The sequence below is a fragment of the Phyllobates terribilis genome, unplaced genomic scaffold, assembly GCF_046119375.1.
Source record: "Phyllobates terribilis strain yellow unplaced genomic scaffold, ASM4611937v1 Scaffold_12__6_contigs__length_324123572, whole genome shotgun sequence".
NCBI classification, from domain to species: Eukaryota; Metazoa; Chordata; class Amphibia; order Anura; family Dendrobatidae; genus Phyllobates; species Phyllobates terribilis.
The window spans coordinates 317,827,204-317,845,185 of record NW_027362772.1 but is presented as its reverse complement, the minus strand read 5'-3'; the positions used below and the strand labels follow the sequence as shown (position 1 = coordinate 317,845,185).

The 17,982-nt window shown below is 60.9% G+C and overlaps 1 protein-coding gene across 5 annotated transcripts in view; it reads left to right on the top strand.

Annotated features, from left to right (window-relative positions):
- The window catches only part of PRDM10 (PR/SET domain 10), a 46,328-nt gene that overhangs the window by 21,663 nt on the left and 6,683 nt on the right, over positions 1–17,982 (top strand). For 4 of the 5 annotated variants that reach the window (XM_073657455.1, XM_073657457.1, XM_073657454.1 and 1 more), the window contains 20 exons: positions 424–609; positions 969–1,133; positions 2,436–2,495; positions 2,579–2,686; positions 3,102–3,351; positions 3,820–4,061; positions 4,777–4,980; positions 5,134–5,206; positions 5,342–5,459; positions 5,854–5,965; positions 10,193–10,405; positions 11,217–11,564; positions 11,672–11,827; positions 13,487–13,666; positions 13,752–13,862; positions 14,796–14,996; positions 15,560–15,691; positions 16,471–16,641; positions 16,724–16,864; positions 16,954–17,104. In XM_073657455.1, the coding sequence (XP_073513556.1) occupies positions 541–609; positions 969–1,133; positions 2,436–2,495; positions 2,579–2,686; positions 3,102–3,351; positions 3,820–4,061; positions 4,777–4,980; positions 5,134–5,206; positions 5,342–5,459; positions 5,854–5,965; positions 10,193–10,405; positions 11,217–11,564; positions 11,672–11,827; positions 13,487–13,666; positions 13,752–13,862; positions 14,796–14,996; positions 15,560–15,691; positions 16,471–16,641; positions 16,724–16,864; positions 16,954–17,104 (3,205 nt within the window). In that variant the 5' untranslated portion in view covers positions 424–540. The remainder of the gene's footprint in view (positions 1–423; positions 610–968; positions 1,134–2,435; positions 2,496–2,578; positions 2,687–3,101; positions 3,352–3,819; positions 4,062–4,776; positions 4,981–5,133; positions 5,207–5,341; positions 5,460–5,853; positions 5,966–10,192; positions 10,406–11,216; positions 11,565–11,671; positions 11,828–13,486; positions 13,667–13,751; positions 13,863–14,795; positions 14,997–15,559; positions 15,692–16,470; positions 16,642–16,723; positions 16,865–16,953; positions 17,105–17,982) is intronic. The other variant, XM_073657458.1, reaches the window with a different exon arrangement.

The following is a 17,982-nucleotide window of genomic DNA, read 5'->3' as shown; positions in this document are numbered from 1 at the left end:
CCATATGGTGCAGTCACTCCTCTTTCTCACACTCTGGAATGACGAAGCTGCTCATACGGCTGCAGCGATGAGCGCCGCCGTGACCCGAAGGGTGGTGAGCGCCGCCGTGATCCGGAAGGTGGTGAGCGCTGCCGTGACCCGGAAGGCGGTGAGCGTCGCCGTGACCCGAAGGGCGGTGAGCGCCGCCGTGACCCGAAGGGCGGTGAGCGCCGCCGTGACCCGAAGGGTGGTGAGCATCGCCGTGACCCGAAGGGCGGTGAGCGCCGCCGTGACCCGAAGGGCGGTGAGCGCCGCCGTGACCCGAAGGGCGGTGAGCGCCGCCGTGACCCGAAGGGCGGTGAGCGCCGCCGTGACCTGGAAGGCGATGTTGTGTCTATAGATGTTGATCGTCTGCATTTTGCACTGACCTGTGTTCTCTTGCAGCCATGTTGCCCGGATTGACTATGCCATGTCCCCGAGGAGACGCTGTGGACAGATGAGAGCTCCGTATTCACAGCCGGCGCTGCGGAGTAGTCGCTGACTTGGAGGTTTTCGTTCACAATGGATTCCAAGCAAGAAAGTCCTCACGTGTGGCCTCCGGCAGAGGACCAGACACCAAACGCGGCCCAGGTAGCCCTCAGACACCCGCCCGCCTGATTATTCCCTACAGTACTGGATGGGAGGAACGAGAAATCCCAAATGCTGGGAGCAGAAGCACCACTTACATGGGCTCGTCTAAGACCTCACACTCGTGCGGGGGTCGTGAGTCCTGGAATAACAGGAGCTGTAGTAAACCCCTAATAACGTAGTTCTTGTATATTGCGGCTGGTTTGCTTTCCTTGGTCTCCATATTTGCTCGTCGTTCCCTGCAGGGCTGTGGAGTCGGAGTCGGAGCCCATTTTTATGAAGTCAGTGTAAAATGAACCGACTCCGACTCCTAAAGTACTCCTCACTTTTGCCTTTCCCACTCCTTCACTTTCCGTCTGCAGGTGCACTTTGTTCCAGACGGGGGCGCTGTGGCTCAGATTGTGTACAGTGATGACCATGAGCGTCCGCCGCAGCAGGTGGTGTACACGGCCGACGGCTCTTCATTTACTTCAGTGGACGCCTCAGAACACACCCTGGTGTATATTCATCCCGTGGACGGGTCACAGGTATGGGGCGTAAATGTAAAAAATGGGCCGAACACGACTCCCCTGACCGAGCTTGTGGGGCTTCTGTTCCATCGTTTTATAAAGCTGAATGACTGAAAGCAGGCCGTTATTGTATATGAGCTCCAGGAGGCGTCCATTGTGGAGTCTTCCTCCTGACAGGCGTTATACTGGGCCTCGCTGGCCGGGAGGGAGGCTGCTGTACAGGGAATCTGCCTCCTTACTGTAATGAGACCTCACACTGAGCCCCACTCCCCGCCGGGTCCTGCCTGGTAAGAGACATCCGGCCGTCCACCTACATGTAAGGAGCTGCCCATCCGCACCTGCCACCTGATAGATCCACTCACGGCCATGTGTGATACTGGCTGTTTAACTCTTTACATGCTGCAGATGCAGCGAGATCAGTCCCTCATTCTGCCCATTGATGCCCTGCATCGAGATGACAGGGTGCTGATGGGTGGCCATGGTGGCCGTGGGCCTTACAGAGACCTCCGTGTCTGCCATATACAGCAACCTGTGGTCAAACATTGACAGTTTAGTCATATTCAACATAAGCTGCGCAGAGCACGCTTAGGTCTGAGGATCGGATGAGACGAGCGTGCGAGCGCTGAGATCTGAGGATCGGATGAGACGGGTGTGCGATCGCTGACATCTGAGGATCGGATGAGACGAGCTTGCAATCGCTGAGGGTCGGGGGAGACGAGCGTGCGATCGCTGAGGGTCGGATGAGGCGAGCGTGCGATCGCTGAGGGTCGGGGGAGACGAGCGTGCGATCGCTGAGGGTCGGGGGAGACGAGCGTGCGGTCGCTGAGGGTCGGGAGAGACGAGCGTGCGGTCGCTGAGGGTCGGGCGAGACGAGCGTGCGGTCGCTGAGGGTCGGGGGAGACGAGCGTGCGGTCGCTGAGGGTCGGGCGAGACGAGCGTGCGGTCGCTGAGGGTCGGGGAGACGAGCGTGCGGTCGCTGAGGGTCGGGGGAGACGAGCGTGCGGTCGCTGAGGGTCGGGGGAGACGAGCGTGGGGTCGCTGAGGGTCGGGGGAGACGAGCGTGCGGTCGCTGAGGGTCGGGGGAGACGAGCGTGCGGTCGCTGAGGGTCGGGGGAGACGAGCGTGCGGTCGCTGAGGGTCGGGGGAGACGAGCGTGCGGTCGCTGAGGGTCGGGGGAGACGAGCGTGCGGTCGCTGAGGGTCGGGGGAGACGAGCGTGCGGTCGCTGAGGGTCGGGGGGAGCTGAGGGTGCGGTCGCTGAGGGTCGGGGGAGACGGCCTGAATTTCCTAAGGTGACAGAAATCTGCGTTCTCGTTTTCAGGCGCTTTTTTCAGACCAGCCCCAGGTTGCCTACGTCCAGCAAGATGCCACCACCCAACAGGTAACGGGACGTCTCTGCTCCGGTTGCACGCGCCATTTGTGTCCCTGTGCGCAGTGTGCACAGCGCTATGCTTTATATTCCAGGTTACAGTATTGCTGCCTGCGTCACAGAGCATGAACGCTGCCAACCTAGCCGTGCTCAGCAGTGTCCCTGAATCTGCCCAGACCCTGGCATTGGAGGCCGTGCCGCAGGTAAGGAGCCCCCTCAGGGTGGTGGCACATGACGGATCAGTGAGGGTCCAGGTGACAGCCCCTCCACCCCAAAATACTAGGATAGATGTCCTGACGGCTAAGTATGGGGTGGGTGTGATGGACCTCGCTGACATTATCTGGTGCCCCTAGCTGTGTCCACGTGATCTGTGACTACCATGTGTGTCATGGATGCCCCATTGTGTGGCCTTATGTAGAAGCATTAGAGGAGCTGACTGAGCAGATCTTAGTTTCCTCTCCTGTATGTTTTGCGATTTTCCACCTCCTGAGAAAAGGGGAACGTTGCCAAATCTTTCCCAACAAGTGCAGCGTGCGTGTCCCGGGCACGCCACGACGGCAGCGTTAGGGAGGGGGCATTGATCTGCTGGAGACTGTCCGTGTCTCTCCCCATGTGCAGCCATCGCTCTCCGTGCACCACAGCGGCCTGCCTCCTGTGGACGGCGTGGAGGGTGCGGCAGACATGGCCACGCTGCAGAGCTCGAGCGCTGATTCCCAGGCCAAGGACGACGATGATGAGGATGAGGACGACGATGAGGACGATGACGACGATGATGATGATGAGGAGGAAGACGATGATGAAGGCGAGGAGTCTGATATAGATGAGTGGGATCCAGATCCTCCTCGACCCTTTGATCCCAATGATCTGTGTGAGTGAGCGCTTCTTATTTCTCCTTACCTTCTATCTTTAAGAAGCCGATGGCGCGCGCTGTGAGTGGGGCGGGGGTGCGCGGGGTGTGAGTGGGGCGGGGGTGCGCAGGGTGTGAGTGGGGCGGGGGTGCGCAGGGTGTGAGTGGGGCGGGGGTGCGCAGGGTGTGAGTGGGGCGGGGGTGCGCGGGGTGTGAGTGTATGGGGGGGTGCGTGCGGTGTGAGTGGGGGGGGGGTGCGTGCGGTGTGAGTGGGGGGGGGGTGCGTGCGGTGTGAGTGGGGCGGGGGTGGTGTGTGCGGTGTGAGTGTGGGGGGGGTGCGCGCGGTGTGAGTGGGGGGGGGGGGTGCGCTAGGTGTGTGTGGGGGGGTGCGGTGACTGTCCGGCCATGGACCCCGAGCCTGCAACGTCTCATTTCCCGCTGTGTGTGTGACTTTTTTGGGGACATTTTGTGACTTCTTGTGTCTTGCAGGGTGTGAGGAGTGTAACAATGCCCATCCCTCCGTTTGCCCCAAACACGGAGCCCTCCATCCCATTCCCAACCGCCCCGTCCTGACCCGAGCTCGCGCCAGTCTGCCTCTGGTCCTGTACATCGACCGCTTCCTCGGCGGGGTTTACTCCAAACGCCGCATTCCCAAGCGCACACAGTTCGGGCCCTTGGAGGGACCTCTAGTCAAAAAGTCCGAGCTGAAGGAGAGCTACATCCATCTGAAGGTTTGTGACTGTTAGGATTAGGCTGTGAGACCAGGTGCGGAGCGCAGTGTCCGGCCCCTCATCTTCCTTGTAGATCCCACAGGAGGGGCCGCATGCTGTAAATAGAGATCCAGAGAATCTGTCAGGAGCCCCCAAACCACCGCCATCTTCTCCTATAGAGCGGTGATTGGGTGGTATTGATGCCCGGCACATGCAGAGATGAAGCAGAGGCCAGTGCACTTCACTATATCACTCATGTGCCAGATACTGCCATGTATCCAACCCAGCGTAGCTCGTCAGAGGAGCCGAACCGCCGCCCCCTCTCCCCGCGGCTCGTCGGGGGAGCCGGGCCGCCCCCTCTCCCCGCGGCTCGTCGGGGGAGCCGGGCCGCCCTCTCTCCCCGCGGCTCGTCGGGGGAGCCGGGCCGCCCCCTCTCCCCGCGGCTCGTCGGGGGAGCCGGGCCGCCCCCTCTCCCCGCGGCTCGTCGGGGGAGCCGGGCCGCCCCCTCTCCCCGCGGCTCGTCGGGGGAGCCGGGCCGCCCCCTCTTCCCGCGGCTCGTCACCTCTACCAGCACCATGTGTTCAGGCATCGCCAGGAGTCACAAGGCGAGCCCCCTAGAGTGGTGTTTGGGGGGTTCCAGCGTTATTTCCAGGGATCGTGGTGACAATCCGGTGGTCGGTGACGATGGCGCCGCTCTCCTCATTCCATCTTGACCTTGGAGATTCTTCTTTTCCAGGTTTTGTTGCACAGTTCCCTGGAGCCGCCGGAGCCGTATCAGGAGGATCTGTGGTTCGATCTGTCGGAGGAAAGTCTCTGTAACTGGATGATGTTTGTGCGTCCGGCACAGAATCACCTGGAGCAGAACCTGGTGGCGTATCAGTACGGACAGCACATATATTACACCACAATTAAGAATATTGAGCCCAAACAGGAGCTGAGGGTAAGAGACCACCCTGGGATGATGGGGGGCCGCACTCCGTGGCTGCAGCCGTGGCCTGTAGAGGACACGCCGCGCTGCAGAGCATTGAATATGGCCGATTTATCAGCGCGGAGCCGTATCACACCGCCTTATAGCGGATTCTTCTCTCCGTAGGTTTGGTACGCTGCCTCGTACGCAGAGTTCGTAAACCAAAAGATTCATGACATTTCACAGGAGGAAAGGAAAGGTGAGACGAGAGGACACCGGCCACGACTGATCAGCCACGTCCCCCGCAGCAATACCGGCTCTGTACGGGGCGAGGGGGCGGGCGGCTCTGGGCCACGCCGGCCGTGTGCTACGTACTAATGGCCGCTCTCCTTAGTTCTCAGGGAGCAGGAGAAGAACTGGCCGTGTTACGAGTGCAATCGTCGCTTCATGAGCTCGGAGCAGCTGCAGCAGCATCTGAACTCCCATGACGAGAAGCTGGATTTCTTCAGCCGGTGTGTGGACTGTGTGTATTCTGTGTGATGTGGACTCTGACTGTAGTATGTGCCCTGTGCATGTCAGGGTTATTCCCTATCGGGGGGATCGCTGCGGATCCGACCACTGGACCCTGAGATCGGGGCTGTAGGGAGATTGGAGCGGGGGTGCAGCCCTTGACGTTCACTGTGTACGGGGCTGTCGCGCAGAGCGTTGGTTTTCTCTGGTGTTACCATACACAGTGTCTTTTTGGGAATAACCCTTTGCCCCTGTTATCCCGGCGTGTCTGTGGTGCCGGGCCGCACTCATGTTATGGAGAGGTTAAACTATTCGGCTGCCTCTGTCTCGTACTCTGCTGCCGGATCTGATCCACAGGCACAAGTAACGCTCTTTTATGCACTTCTGAAATACCAGGACGAAACCCCGCGGGCGAGGAAGGACAAGGAGGAAATTTGGGCCCGGGAGGAGACCAGGGAGGCCACCAAAATTTGTGCGTTTGGATATTACAGGAGGACTTGGAAGTCAGGTATGTTCGTGCGGAGCTCCGGTATAGTCGGGGATGTGCGTGCGGAGCTCCGGTACAGTCGGGGATGTGCGTGCGCAGCTCCGGTATAGTCAGGTATGTTCGTGCGGAGCTCCGGTCTAGTCTGGGATGTGCGTGCGGAGCTCCGGTATAGTCTGGGATGTGCGTGCGGAGCTCCGGTATAGTCTGGGATGTGCGTGCGGAGCTCCGGTATAGTCTGGGATGTGCGTGCGGAGCTTCGGTATAGTCTGGGATGTGCGTGCGGAGCTCCGGTATAGTCAGGTATGTTCGTGCGGAGCTTCGGTATAGTCGGGGATGTGCGTGCGGAGCTCCGGTATAGTCGGGGATGTGCGTGCAGAGCTCCGGTATAGTCTGGGATGTGCGTGCGTAGCTCCGGTATAGTCTGGGATGTGCGTGCGGAGCTTCGGTATAGTCTGGGATGTGCGTGCGGAGCTCCGGTATAGTCGGGTATGTGAGTGCGGAGCTCCGGTATAGTCGGGGATGTGCGTGCGGAGCTCCGGTGTAGTCTGGGATGTGCGTGCGGAGCTTCGGTACAGTCGGGGATGTGCTTGCGGAGCTCCGGTACAGTCGGGGATGTGCGTGCGGAGCTCCGGTACAGTTGGGGATGTGCGTGCGGAGCTCCGGTACAGTTGGGGATGTGCGTGCGGAGCTCCGGTACAGTTGGGGATGTGCGTGCGGAGCTCCGGTACAGTTGGGGATGTGCGTGCGGAGCTCCGGTACAGTTGGGGATGTGCGTGCGGAGCTCCGGTATAGTCTGGGATGTGCGTGCGGAGCTCCGGTACAGTTGGGGATGTGCGTGCGGAGCTCCGGTATAGTTGGGGATGTGCGTGCGGAGCTCCGGTATAGTTGGGGATGTGCGTGCGGAGCTCCGGTATAGTTGGGGATGTGCGTGCGGAGCTCCGGTACAGTTGGGGATGTGCGTGCGGAGCTCCGGTACAGTTGGGGATGTGCGTGCGGAGCTCCGGTACAGTTGGGGATGTGCGTGCGGAGCTCCGGTACAGTTGGGGATGTGCGTGCGGAGCTCCGGTACAGTTGGGGATGTGCGTGCGGAGCTCCGGTACAGTTGGGGATGTGCGTGCGGAGCTCCGGTATAGTTGGGGATGTGCGTGCGGAGCTCCGGTATAGTTGGGGATGTGCGTGCGGAGCTCCGGTACAGTTGGGGATGTGCGTGCGGAGCTCCGGTACAGTTGGGGATGTGCGTGCGGAGCTCCGGTACAGTTGGGGATGTGCGTGCGGAGCTCCGGTACAGTTGGGGATGTGCGTGCGGAGCTCCGGTACAGTTGAGGATATGCGTGCGGAGCTCCGGTATATTCGGGGATGTGCGTGCGGAGCTCCGGTACAGTTGGAGATGTGCGTGCGGAGCTCCGGTACAGTTGGGGATGTGCGTGCGGAGCTCCGGTACAGTTGGGGATGTGCGTGCGGAGCTCCGGTACAGTTGAGGATGTGCGTGCGGAGCTCCGGTACAGTTGAGGATGTGCGTGCGGAGCTCCGGTACAGTTGAGGATATGCGTGCGGAGCTCCGGTATAGTCGGGGATGTGCGTGTGGAGCTTCGGTATAGTCTGGGATGTGCGTGCGGAGCTCCGGTATAGTCTGGGATGTGCGTGCGGAGCTCCGGTATAGTCGGGTATGTTCGTGCGGAGCTTCGGTATAGTCGGGGATGTGCGTGCGGAGCTCCGGTATAGTCGGGGATGTGCGTGCAGAGCTCCGGTATAGTCTGGGATGTGCGTGCGTAGCTCCGGTATAGTCTGGGATGTGCGTGCGGAGCTTCGGTATAGTCTGGGATGTGCGTGCGGAGCTCCGGTATAGTCGGGTATGTGAGTGCGGAGCTCCGGTATAGTCGGGGATGTGCGTGCGGAGCTCCGGTGTAGTCTGGGATGTGCGTGCGGAGCTTCGGTACAGTCGGGGATGTGCTTGCGGAGCTCCGGTACAGTCGGGGATGTGCGTGCGGAGCTCCGGTACAGTTGGGGATGTGCGTGCGGAGCTCCGGTACAGTTGGGGATGTGCGTGCGGAGCTCCGGTACAGTTGGGGATGTGCGTGCGGAGCTCCGGTATAGTCGGGGATGTGCGTGCGGAGCTCCGGTATAGTCTGGGATGTGCGTGCGGAGCTCCGGTACAGTTGGGGATGTGCGTGCGGAGCTCCGGTATAGTTGGGGATGTGCGTGCGGAGCTCCGGTATAGTTGGGGATGTGCGTGCGGAGCTCCGGTATAGTTGGGGATGTGCGTGCGGAGCTCCGGTACAGTTGGGGATGTGCGTGCGGAGCTCCGGTACAGTTGGGGATGTGCGTGCGGAGCTCCGGTACAGTTGGGGATGTGCGTGCGGAGCTCCGGTACAGTTGGGGATGTGCGTGCGGAGCTCCGGTACAGTTGGGGATGTGCGTGCGGAGCTCCGGTACAGTTGGGGATGTGCGTGCGGAGCTCCGGTATAGTTGGGGATGTGCGTGCGGAGCTCCGGTATAGTTGGGGATGTGCGTGCGGAGCTCCGGTACAGTTGGGGATGTGCGTGCGGAGCTCCGGTACAGTTGGGGATGTGCGTGCAGAGCTCCGGTACAGTTGGGGATGTGCGTGCGGAGCTCCGGTACAGTTGGGGATGTGCGTGCGGAGCTCCGGTACAGTTGAGGATATGCGTGCGGAGCTCCGGTATATTCGGGGATGTGCGTGCGGAGCTCCGGTACAGTTGGAGATGTGCGTGCGGAGCTCCGGTACAGTTGGGGATGTGCGTGCGGAGCTCCGGTACAGTTGGGGATGTGCGTGCGGAGCTCCGGTACAGTTGAGGATGTGCGTGCGGAGCTCCGGTACAGTTGAGGATGTGCGTGCGGAGCTCCGGTATAGTCGGGGATGTGCGTGCGGAGCTTCGGTATAGTCGGGGATGTGCGTGCGGAGCTCCGGTATAGTCGGGGATGTGCGTGCGGAGCTTCGGTATAGTCGGGGATGTGCGTGCGGAGCTCCGGTACAGTTGGGGATGTGCGTGCGGAGCTCCGGTACAGTTGGGGATGTGCGTGCGGAGCTCCGGTACAGTTGAGGATATGCGTGCGGAGCTCCGGTATATTCGGGGATGTGCGTGCGGAGCTCCGGTACAGTTGGAGATGTGCGTGCGGAGCTCCGGTACAGTTGGGGATGTGCGTGCGGAGCTCCGGTACAGTTGGGGATGTGCGTGCGGAGCTCCGGTACAGTTGAGGATGTGCGTGCGGAGCTCCGGTACAGTTGAGGATGTGCGTGCGGAGCTCCGGTACAGTTGAGGATGTGCGTGCGGAGCTCCGGTATAGTCGGGGATGTGCGTGCGGAGCTTCGGTATAGTCGGGGATGTGCGTGCGGAGCTCCGGTATAGTCGGGGATGTGCGTGCGGAGCTTCGGTATAGTCGGGGATGTGCGTGCGGAGCTCCGGTACAGTTGGGGATGTGCGTGCGGAGCTCCGGTACAGTTGAGGATGTGCGTGCGGAGCTCCGGTACAGTTGGGGATGTGCGTGCGGAGCTCCGGTACAGTCGGGGATGTGCGTGCGGAGCTCCGGTACAGTCGGGGATGTGCGTGCGGAGCTCCGGTACAGTTGAGGATGTGCGTGCGGAGCTCCGGTACAGTTGGGGATGTGCGTGTGGAGCTCCGGTACAGTTGGGGATGTGCGTGTGGAGCTCCGGTACAGTTGGGGATGTGCGTGCGGAGCTCCGGTACAGTTGGGGATGTGCGTGCGGAGCTCCGGTACAGTTGGGGATGTGCGTGCGGAGCTCCGGTACAGTTGAGGATGTGCGTGCGGAGCTCCGGTACAGTTGGGGATGTGCGTGCGGAGCTCCGGTACAGTTGGGGATGTGCGTGCGGAGCTCCGGTATAGTCGGGGATGTGCGTGTGGAGCTCCGGTGTAGTCGGGGATGTGCGTGCGGAGCTCCAGTACAGTTGGGGATGTGCGTGCGGAGCTCCGGTACAGTCGGGGATGTGCGTGCGGAGCTCCGGTACAGTTGGGGATGTGCGTGCGGAGCTCCGGTATAGTCGGGGATGTGCGTGCGGAGCTCCTGTACAGTTGGGGATGTGCGTGCGGAGCTCCGGTACAGTTGGGGATGTGCGTGCGGAGCTCCGGTACAGTTGGGGATGTGCGTGCGGAGCTCCGGTACAGTTGGGGATGTGCGTGCGGAGCTCCGGTACAGTCATAATCGTCATTAATGTGATGTGGACGTTACACTGGAGCTTTGATTCTGGATGGAAATATGTGTTTTTTCTTTAGGACCTTCTCCATTTCCAGAATAAGCGGCCGCAGTATGAGGACAGTAGTCCGTCCACCATCAACGGCCTGGACCAATCGGGGCTCTCCTTGGGCCCAGCGGCACCGAGCACTATGGACCCCCAGGCAGAGAGCCATCTTCTGCAGCCGCCCGTGCCAGCCTCGTCTCAGAGCAGCCTGACGGCTGAGGACATGCGGAGGGCCAAACGCATCCGGGTATGACGCACATCCTCCTCATGGCAGCGCAGACCTGACCAACACGTCAGTATTACTGTATATAGGAACAGTCAGGGTCTCCTTATAGGAGCATCGTCACGCTAGACCCCCGGCTGCCACAGCAAATCACATTGCGGAGAAGGGGCAATGGGCACATGGCAGCAGTGGCGTGCCCCCTGGATCGTGCCCCTCTGACCAGCAGTGTGGATCTTAGGATTTCCAATGTTGGGCAGATTTAAACGATGTTTCTAGGGTTTGGCACTTTGTATTCCTGATTTTGGTGCCAGCAGCCATCACCAGCGGCGGTGATTTTGGTGCCAGCAGCCATCACCAGCGGCGGTGATTTTGGTGCCAGCAGCCATCACCAGCGGCGGTGATTTTGGTGCCAGCAGCCATCACCAGCGGCGGTGATTTTGGTGCCAGCAGCCATCACCAGCGGCGGTGATTTTGGTGTCCTCAGCAGTGGCGGTGAATCCGGTGCCAACAGCCATCACCAGCGGCGTCCCTACACATCATGGACCCCACAATCACATGTCACACTCCCGGCCCTCAGCTAACCCTTCCTGTCACTGTCTGCAGACACGCACGGCTGTAACCTGTCTTTCTCTCTCCACATGCTGACGTGTCAGCTGGAGCTGCAGGTAGGTCGTAACCTGTTCACCTGCTGTTTTGTGATGGCGGCCACAGAAATCACGACATTTCTTCATTTCTTTGCTCTGGCAGGCTCCATACTTCCGCCACCGTTCATTCTTTACAGGACCAGTAATCCTCCTCCGGTTTCAGTACTGGGTCGGTTTTTGTGTTTTTGCAGAATGCGGCCCTACAACATCTGTTTATCCGTAAGACTTACCGGCCCTTCAAATGCCTGCAGTGCGGGAAAGCCTTCAGGGAGAAGGAGAAGCTGGACCAGCACCTGCGCTTCCACGGCCGCGACGGCAACTGTCCTCTGACCTGTGACATCTGCAACAAGGGCTTCATCAGCACCAGCTCCCTGGAGAACCACATGAAGTTCCACCTGGACCAGAAGACCTACTCCTGCATCTTCTGCACAGAATCCTTTGACCGGCTGGATCTCCTGAAGGACCACGTTGCTGTTCACGTCGTGGACGGCTGCTTCAGCTGCCCGACCTGCAAAAAGCGCTTCTCTGACTTCATTCAGGTCAGACCACCTTCTTCTTCTTCTTCTTCTTCTTTCCTTCTTTCCTGCACTTCTGATCTGACATTATAACCAGAGATCCAGAGTGTAATGTCTGGTACTGATTGTAGGTGAAGAAACACGTGCGGAGCTTCCACTCCGAGAAGATCTACCAGTGCACGGAGTGTGACAAAGCCTTCTGCCGGCCGGACAAGCTGCGGCTGCACATGCTCCGCCACTCCGACCGCAAGGACTTCCTCTGCTCCACGTGTGGCAAGCAGTTCAAGGTGAGCGCTGCTCTGCAGGAAGGCCTAGTAAATATGGCCGCTCCCAAGTATATTCACCTGCTGTTCATGGTGCCGGGGCGTGCACGGGTTGTGTTCTGCTAGTGCCGGAGGGTGCACGGGTTGTGTTCTGCTAGTGCCGGGGCGTGCACAGGTCGTGTTCTGCTAGTGCCGGGGCGTGCGCGGGTCGTGTTCTGCTAGTGCCGGGGCGTGCGCGGGTCGTGTTCTGCTAGTGCCGGGGCGTGCGCGGGTCGTGTTCTGCTAGTGCCGGGGCGTGCGCGGGTCGTGTTCTGCTAGTGCCGGGGCGTGCGCGGGTCGTGTTCTGCTAGTGCCGGGGCGTGCGCGGGTCGTGTTCTGCTAGTGCCGGGGCGTGCGCGGGTCGTGTTCTGCTAGTGCCGGGGCGTGCGCGGGTCGTGTTCTGCTAGTGCCGGGGCGTGCGCGGGTCGTGTTCTGCTAGTGCCGGGGCGTGCGCGGGTCGTGTTCTGCTAGTGCCGGGGCGTGCGCGGGTCGTGTTCTGCTAGTGCCGGGGCGTGCGCGGGTCGTGTTCTGCTAGTGCCGGGGCGTGCGCGGGTCGTGTTCTGGTAGTGCCGGGGCGTGCGCGGGTCGTGTTCTGCTAGTGCCGGGGCGTGCGCGGGTCGTGTTCTGCTAGTGCCGGGGCGTGCGCGGGGCGTGTTCTGGTAGTGCCGGGGCGGGCGCGGGTCGTGTTCTGGTAGTGCCGGGGCGGGCGCGGGTCGTGTTCTGGTAGTGCCGGGGCGGGCGCGGGTCGTGTTCTGGTAGTGCCGGGGCGGGCGCGGGTCGTGTTCTGCTAGTGCCGGGGCGGGCGCGGGTCGTGTTCTGCTAGTGCCGGGGCGGGCACGGGTCGTGTTCTGCTAGTGCCGGGGCGGGCACGGGTCGTGTTCTGCTAGTGCCGGGGCGGGCACGGGTCGTGTTCTGCTAGTGCCGGGGCGGGCACTAAGTGGTAGATAGAAGAAGGGGGCAGCGCAGAGAAAAAAATATCCTAAAAGTGTAGAATGAAAACTTTTCAGCAAATGATCGATACCACACGTTACACCGAAAACAAGCCGTCAACTGAAAAACAATAGTGGCTCATGGACGATGCCACAAATAGTGGCCGCCGTGCCCGGGAGCTGGTTTTAAAATTGCTCTTCTTGCGTGAACATATTCTCTGTTTGGGAAAGAACAGACGACAATGAAAAAGACCCAACGGTGCCGTCTAGAGCGTCGCCACACCGAGCCTGGACGGGTTCACTGCTCTCCGGCTCCTTCCACATTGAGAAGTGAGCAAGGTAGACGTCACTTCTACTGATACCGGCCGGCACGCGATCCCTGTCCCCTGGAGGCGGCGATCCCTGTCCCCTGGAGGCGGCGATCCCTGCCCCCTCGAGGCGGCGATCCCTGCCCCCTCGAGGCGGCGATCCCTGCCCCCTCGAGGCGGCGATCCCTGCCCCCTCGAGGCGGCGATCCCTGCCCCCTCGAGGCGGCGATCCCTGACCCTTGAGACCGTAACATTACTAACCGTATACGTGATAATCTCTCCAATACTTGGTCGTCCTTCTGGGACATTCAGTTATCACAGATCAGACACCGCCTTGGCCTTCCATGGCCGCTCGTAGACTGTACGATGTGCGGATGCTGCTCACATTTGATGTCTGCTGATTTCAGAGAAAGGACAAGCTGAGGGAACACATGCAGCGCATGCACAACCCCGAGAGAGAGGCCAAGAAGGCTGACCGCACCGGACGCACCAAGTCCTTCAAGCCTCGCATCGCCTCCACAGACTACGAAAGCTTCATGTTCAAGTGTCGCGTGTGTATGATGGGCTTCCGGAGAAGGGGCATGTTGGTACGAGACCCCTCATAACTCAGTCCTGGGCGCTTGGGGGTATTCAGGCCACATCAGTAAGTCCTGCCGCTCTCCTTCACCTCAGGTCAATCATTTGTCAAAGAGGCATCCAGAAATGAAGATAGAAGAAGTTCCTGAGCTGACATTGCCCATTATTAAGCCCAACCGTGACTACTACTGTCAGTACTGTGAGAAGGTGAGTCTCCTCGCCTCCGCTCCTCTCCTCGCCTCCGCTCCTCTCCTCGCCTCCGCTCCTCTCCTCGCCTCCGCTCCTCTCCTCGCCTCCGCTCCTCTCCTCGCCTCCGCTCCTCTCCTCGCCTCCGCTCCTCTCCGTGTCTCCGCTCCTCTCCGTGTCTCCGCTCCTCTCCGTGTCTCCGCTCCTCTCCGTGTCTCCGCTCCTCTCCGTGTCTCCGCTCCTCTCCTCGCCTCCGCTCCTCTCCTCGCCTCCGCTCCTCTCCTCCTCTCCTCTCCGTGTCTCCGCTCCTCTCCTCTCCGTGTCTCCGCTCCGCTCCTCTCCGTGTCTCCGCTCCTCTCCGTGTCTCCGCTCCTCTCCGTGTCTCCGCTCCTCTCCGTGTCTCCGCTCCTCTCCGTGTCTCCGCTCCTCTCCGTGTCTCCGCTCCTCTCCGTGTCTCCGCTCCTCTCCTCTCCGTGTCTCCGCTCCTCTCCTTTCCGTGTCTCCGCTCCTCTCCTCTCTTTGTCTCCGCTCCTCTCTTTGTCTCCGCTCCTCTCTTTGTCTCCGCTCCTCTCCGCGTCTCCGCTCCTCTCTTTGTCTCCGCTCCTCTCCGCGTCTCCGCTCCTCTCCGCGTCTCCGCTCCTCTCCGCGTCTCCGCTCCTCTCTTTGTCTCCGCTCCTCTCTTTGTCTCCGCTCCTCTCCGCGTCTCCGCTCCTCTCCGCGTCTCCGCTCCTCTCCGCGTCTCCGCTCCTCTCCGCGTCTCCGCTCATCTCTGTTCTTTGTGTCTCTGTTCTTCTCTGCTTGTCTCCGCGTCTCCGCTTCTCTCCGCGTCTCCGCTCATCTCTGTTCTTTGTGTCTCTGTTCTTCTCTGCTTGTCTCCGCTCTTCTCTACGTCTCTGCTCATCTCTCACTTTATGGCAGTCGGACTTGCTGACTCTGCTGTTCTCTACCGGACAGGTTTACAAAAGTGCCAGCAAGAGGAAAGCGCACATCCTAAAGAACCACCCGGGAGCAGAGCTGCCTCCCAGCATCCGAAAGCTGCGTCCTGCGGGGCCCGGAGAGCCTGACCCCATGTTAAGTACTCATACCCAACTAACTGGGACAATTGCAACGCCGCCAGTCTGCTGCCCGCACTGCGCCAAGCAATACAGCAGTAAGGTGAGTGGCATCCGGCCGCCATGACTGATTTATTAGGCTGCAGCACAGATATTAGCTGGGACATAGTGTGAGAAGCGACAGCTGCGCTCTCCACAGCGCTCCAGGCTGGTAGTGATCTGCAGTGCTCCGCAGCGTTCCAGGCTGGTAATGATCTGCAGTGCTCCGCAACACTCCAGGCTGGTAGTGATCTGCAGCGCTCCAGGCTGGTAGTGATCTGCAGCTCTCCAGGCTGGTAGTGATCTGCAGCGCTCCAGGCTGGTAGTGCTCTGCAGCGCTCCAGGCTGGTAGTGCTCTGCAGCGCTCCAGGCTGGTAGTGCTCTGCAGCGCTCCAGGCTGGTAGTGATCTGCAGCGCTCCAGGCTGGTAGTGATCTGCAGCGCTCCAGGCTGGTAGTGATCTGCAGCGCTCCAGGCTGGTAGTGATCTGCAGTTCTCCTGGCTGGTAGTGATCTGCAGCGCTCCAGGCTGGTAGTGATCTGCAGTTCTCCAGGCTGGTAGTGATCTGCAGATACGATCTGTCAGCCGTGACACTTGCGCTCCTCATCTCGCTTCTTGTTCCCTTCAGACCAAGATGGTTCAACATATACGGAAGAAACATCCCGAGTTTGCCCTGCTGCCCATCAGCGCACAGACCACCATGATCAGTTCAGCCCCCACAGTGCTGGCGGCTGATGGCACGAGCGGAGAGACTGTGGTGGTAAGTAGTGGGAGCTGCCTGTGTGAGGCGCTGCCTGCCGGTGTGAGGCGCTGCCTGCCTGTGTGAGGAGCTGCCTGCCTGTGTGAGGAGCTGCCTGCCTGTGTGAGGAGCTGCCTGCCTGTGTGAGGCGCTGCCTGCCTGTGTGAGGAGCTGCCTGCCTGTGTGAGGAGCTGCCTGCCTGTGTGAGGAGCTGCCTGCCTGTGTGAGGAGCTGCCTGCCTGTGTGAGGAGCTGCCTGCCTGTGTGAGGAGCTGCCTGCCTGTGTGAGGAGCTGCCTGCCTGTGTGAGGCGCTGCCTGCCTGTGTGAGGCGCTGGCCTGCCTGTGTGAGGAGCTGCCTGCCTGTGTGAGGCGCTGCCTGCCTGTGTGAGGAGCTGCCTGCCTGTGTGAGGAGCTGCCTGCCTGTGTGAGGCGCTGCCTGCCTGTGTGAGGCGCTGCCTGCCTGTGTGAGGCGCTGCCTGCCTGTGTGAGGCGCTGCCTGCCTGTGTGAGGCGCTGCCTGCCTGTGTGAGGAGCTGCCTGCCTGTGTGAGGAGCTGCCTGCCTGTGTGAGGAGCTGCCTGCCTGTGTGAGGCGCTGCCTGCCTGTGTGAGGCGCTGGCCTGCCTGTGTGAGGCGCTGCCTGCCTGTGTGAGGCGCTGCCTGCCTGTGTGAGGCGCTGGCCTGCCTGTGTGAGGCGCTGGCCTGCCTGTGTGAGGCGCGGCCTGCCTGTGTGAGGCGCTGCCTGCCTGTGTGAGGAGCTGCCTGCTGTGCAGTGCCCAGTACATGACCCTCCTTCCCTGCAGACCACCGATCTGCTGACACAGGCGATGACGGAGCTGTCGCAGACTCTGACCACGGAGTACCGCACGGCCCAGGGCGACTACCAGCGCATCCAGTATATCCCAGTGTCGCAGGCGACGGCCGGCATGCAGCAGCCGCAGCACATACAGCTACAGGTGGTGCAGGTTGCCCAGGTAAGATCCTCTTTCCATTCACTGGGGGCCTCGTTTCTGCCAGTACGGGGGGTCCATCATTGTCTTTCTCCTTCCTGCTCAGGCTGCATCGCCCCACCAGACCCAGCACTCCACTGTGGACATGGGGCAGCTGCACGAATCCCAGGGATACAGCCAGCACGCCATCCAGGTGCAGCACATCCAGGTGACCGAGCCTCCGCCGGGCACGCCGGCCTCCGCTCAGGTGATAGGCCTCCCTGCCTCCCCTTGGTAATGCTGTATATACTGGTGATGGCGCTTCCCGTATATATGCTGCTGGTCGCTTACTTTCAGGTTGGAGCACAGACGCTCAGTCCGTCATCGCAGGAAGCAGAGCAAGATGTCAGCCCCTCACCGCTGCAGACCCCGGCCCCCCAATCCCAGAGCAACTCCACAGTACAACATGCCTACCTGCCGAGCGGATGGAACTCCTTCCGGGGCTACCGTGAGTGGTCGGGGGCAGACGGGGCAGGTTCTTACCCACATTAGACTCCTAGGTCCTAGATAACGGGCTGAGGGGTTCTCACATCTGCCGTCCTGATGGGGAATGTGACAGGAGGTGATGGAAGCCCCATTATAGGACGAGGGGTCTGGAGGAACGCCCCGCGCCATTATAGGACTAGACAGGTCTGGAGGAACGCCCCGCGCCATTATAGGACTAGACAGGTCTGGAGGAACGCCGCGCCCCATTATAGGACTAGACGGGTCTGGAGGAACGCCCTGCCCCATTATAGGACTAGAGGGGTCCTGGAGGAACGCCCTGCCCCATTATAGGACTATAGGGGTCCTGGAGGAACGCCCCGCCCCATTATAGGACTAGACAGGTCTGGAGGAACGCCCCGCGCCATTATAGGACTAGACAGGTCTGGAGGAACGCCGCGCCCCATTATAGGACTAGACGGGTCTGGAGGAACGCCCTGCCCCATTATAGGACTAGAGGGGTCCTGGAGGAACGCCCTGCCCCATTATAGGACTAGAGGGGTCCTGGAGGAACGCCCCGCCCCATTATAGGACTATAGGGGTCCTGGAGGAACGCCCCGCCCCATTATAGGACTAGACAGGTCTGGAGGAACGCCCCGCGCCATTATAGGACTAGACAGGTCTGGAGGAACGCCGCGCCCCATTATAGGACTAGACGGGTCTGGAGGAACACCCTGCCCCATTATAGGACTAGAGGGGTCCTGGAGGAACGCCCCGCCCCATTATAGGACTAGAGGGGTCCTGGAGGAACGCCCCGTGCCATTATAGGACTAGACAGGTCTGGAGGAACGCCCCGCTCCATTATAGGACTAGAGGGGTCCTGAAGGAACACCCCGCCCCATT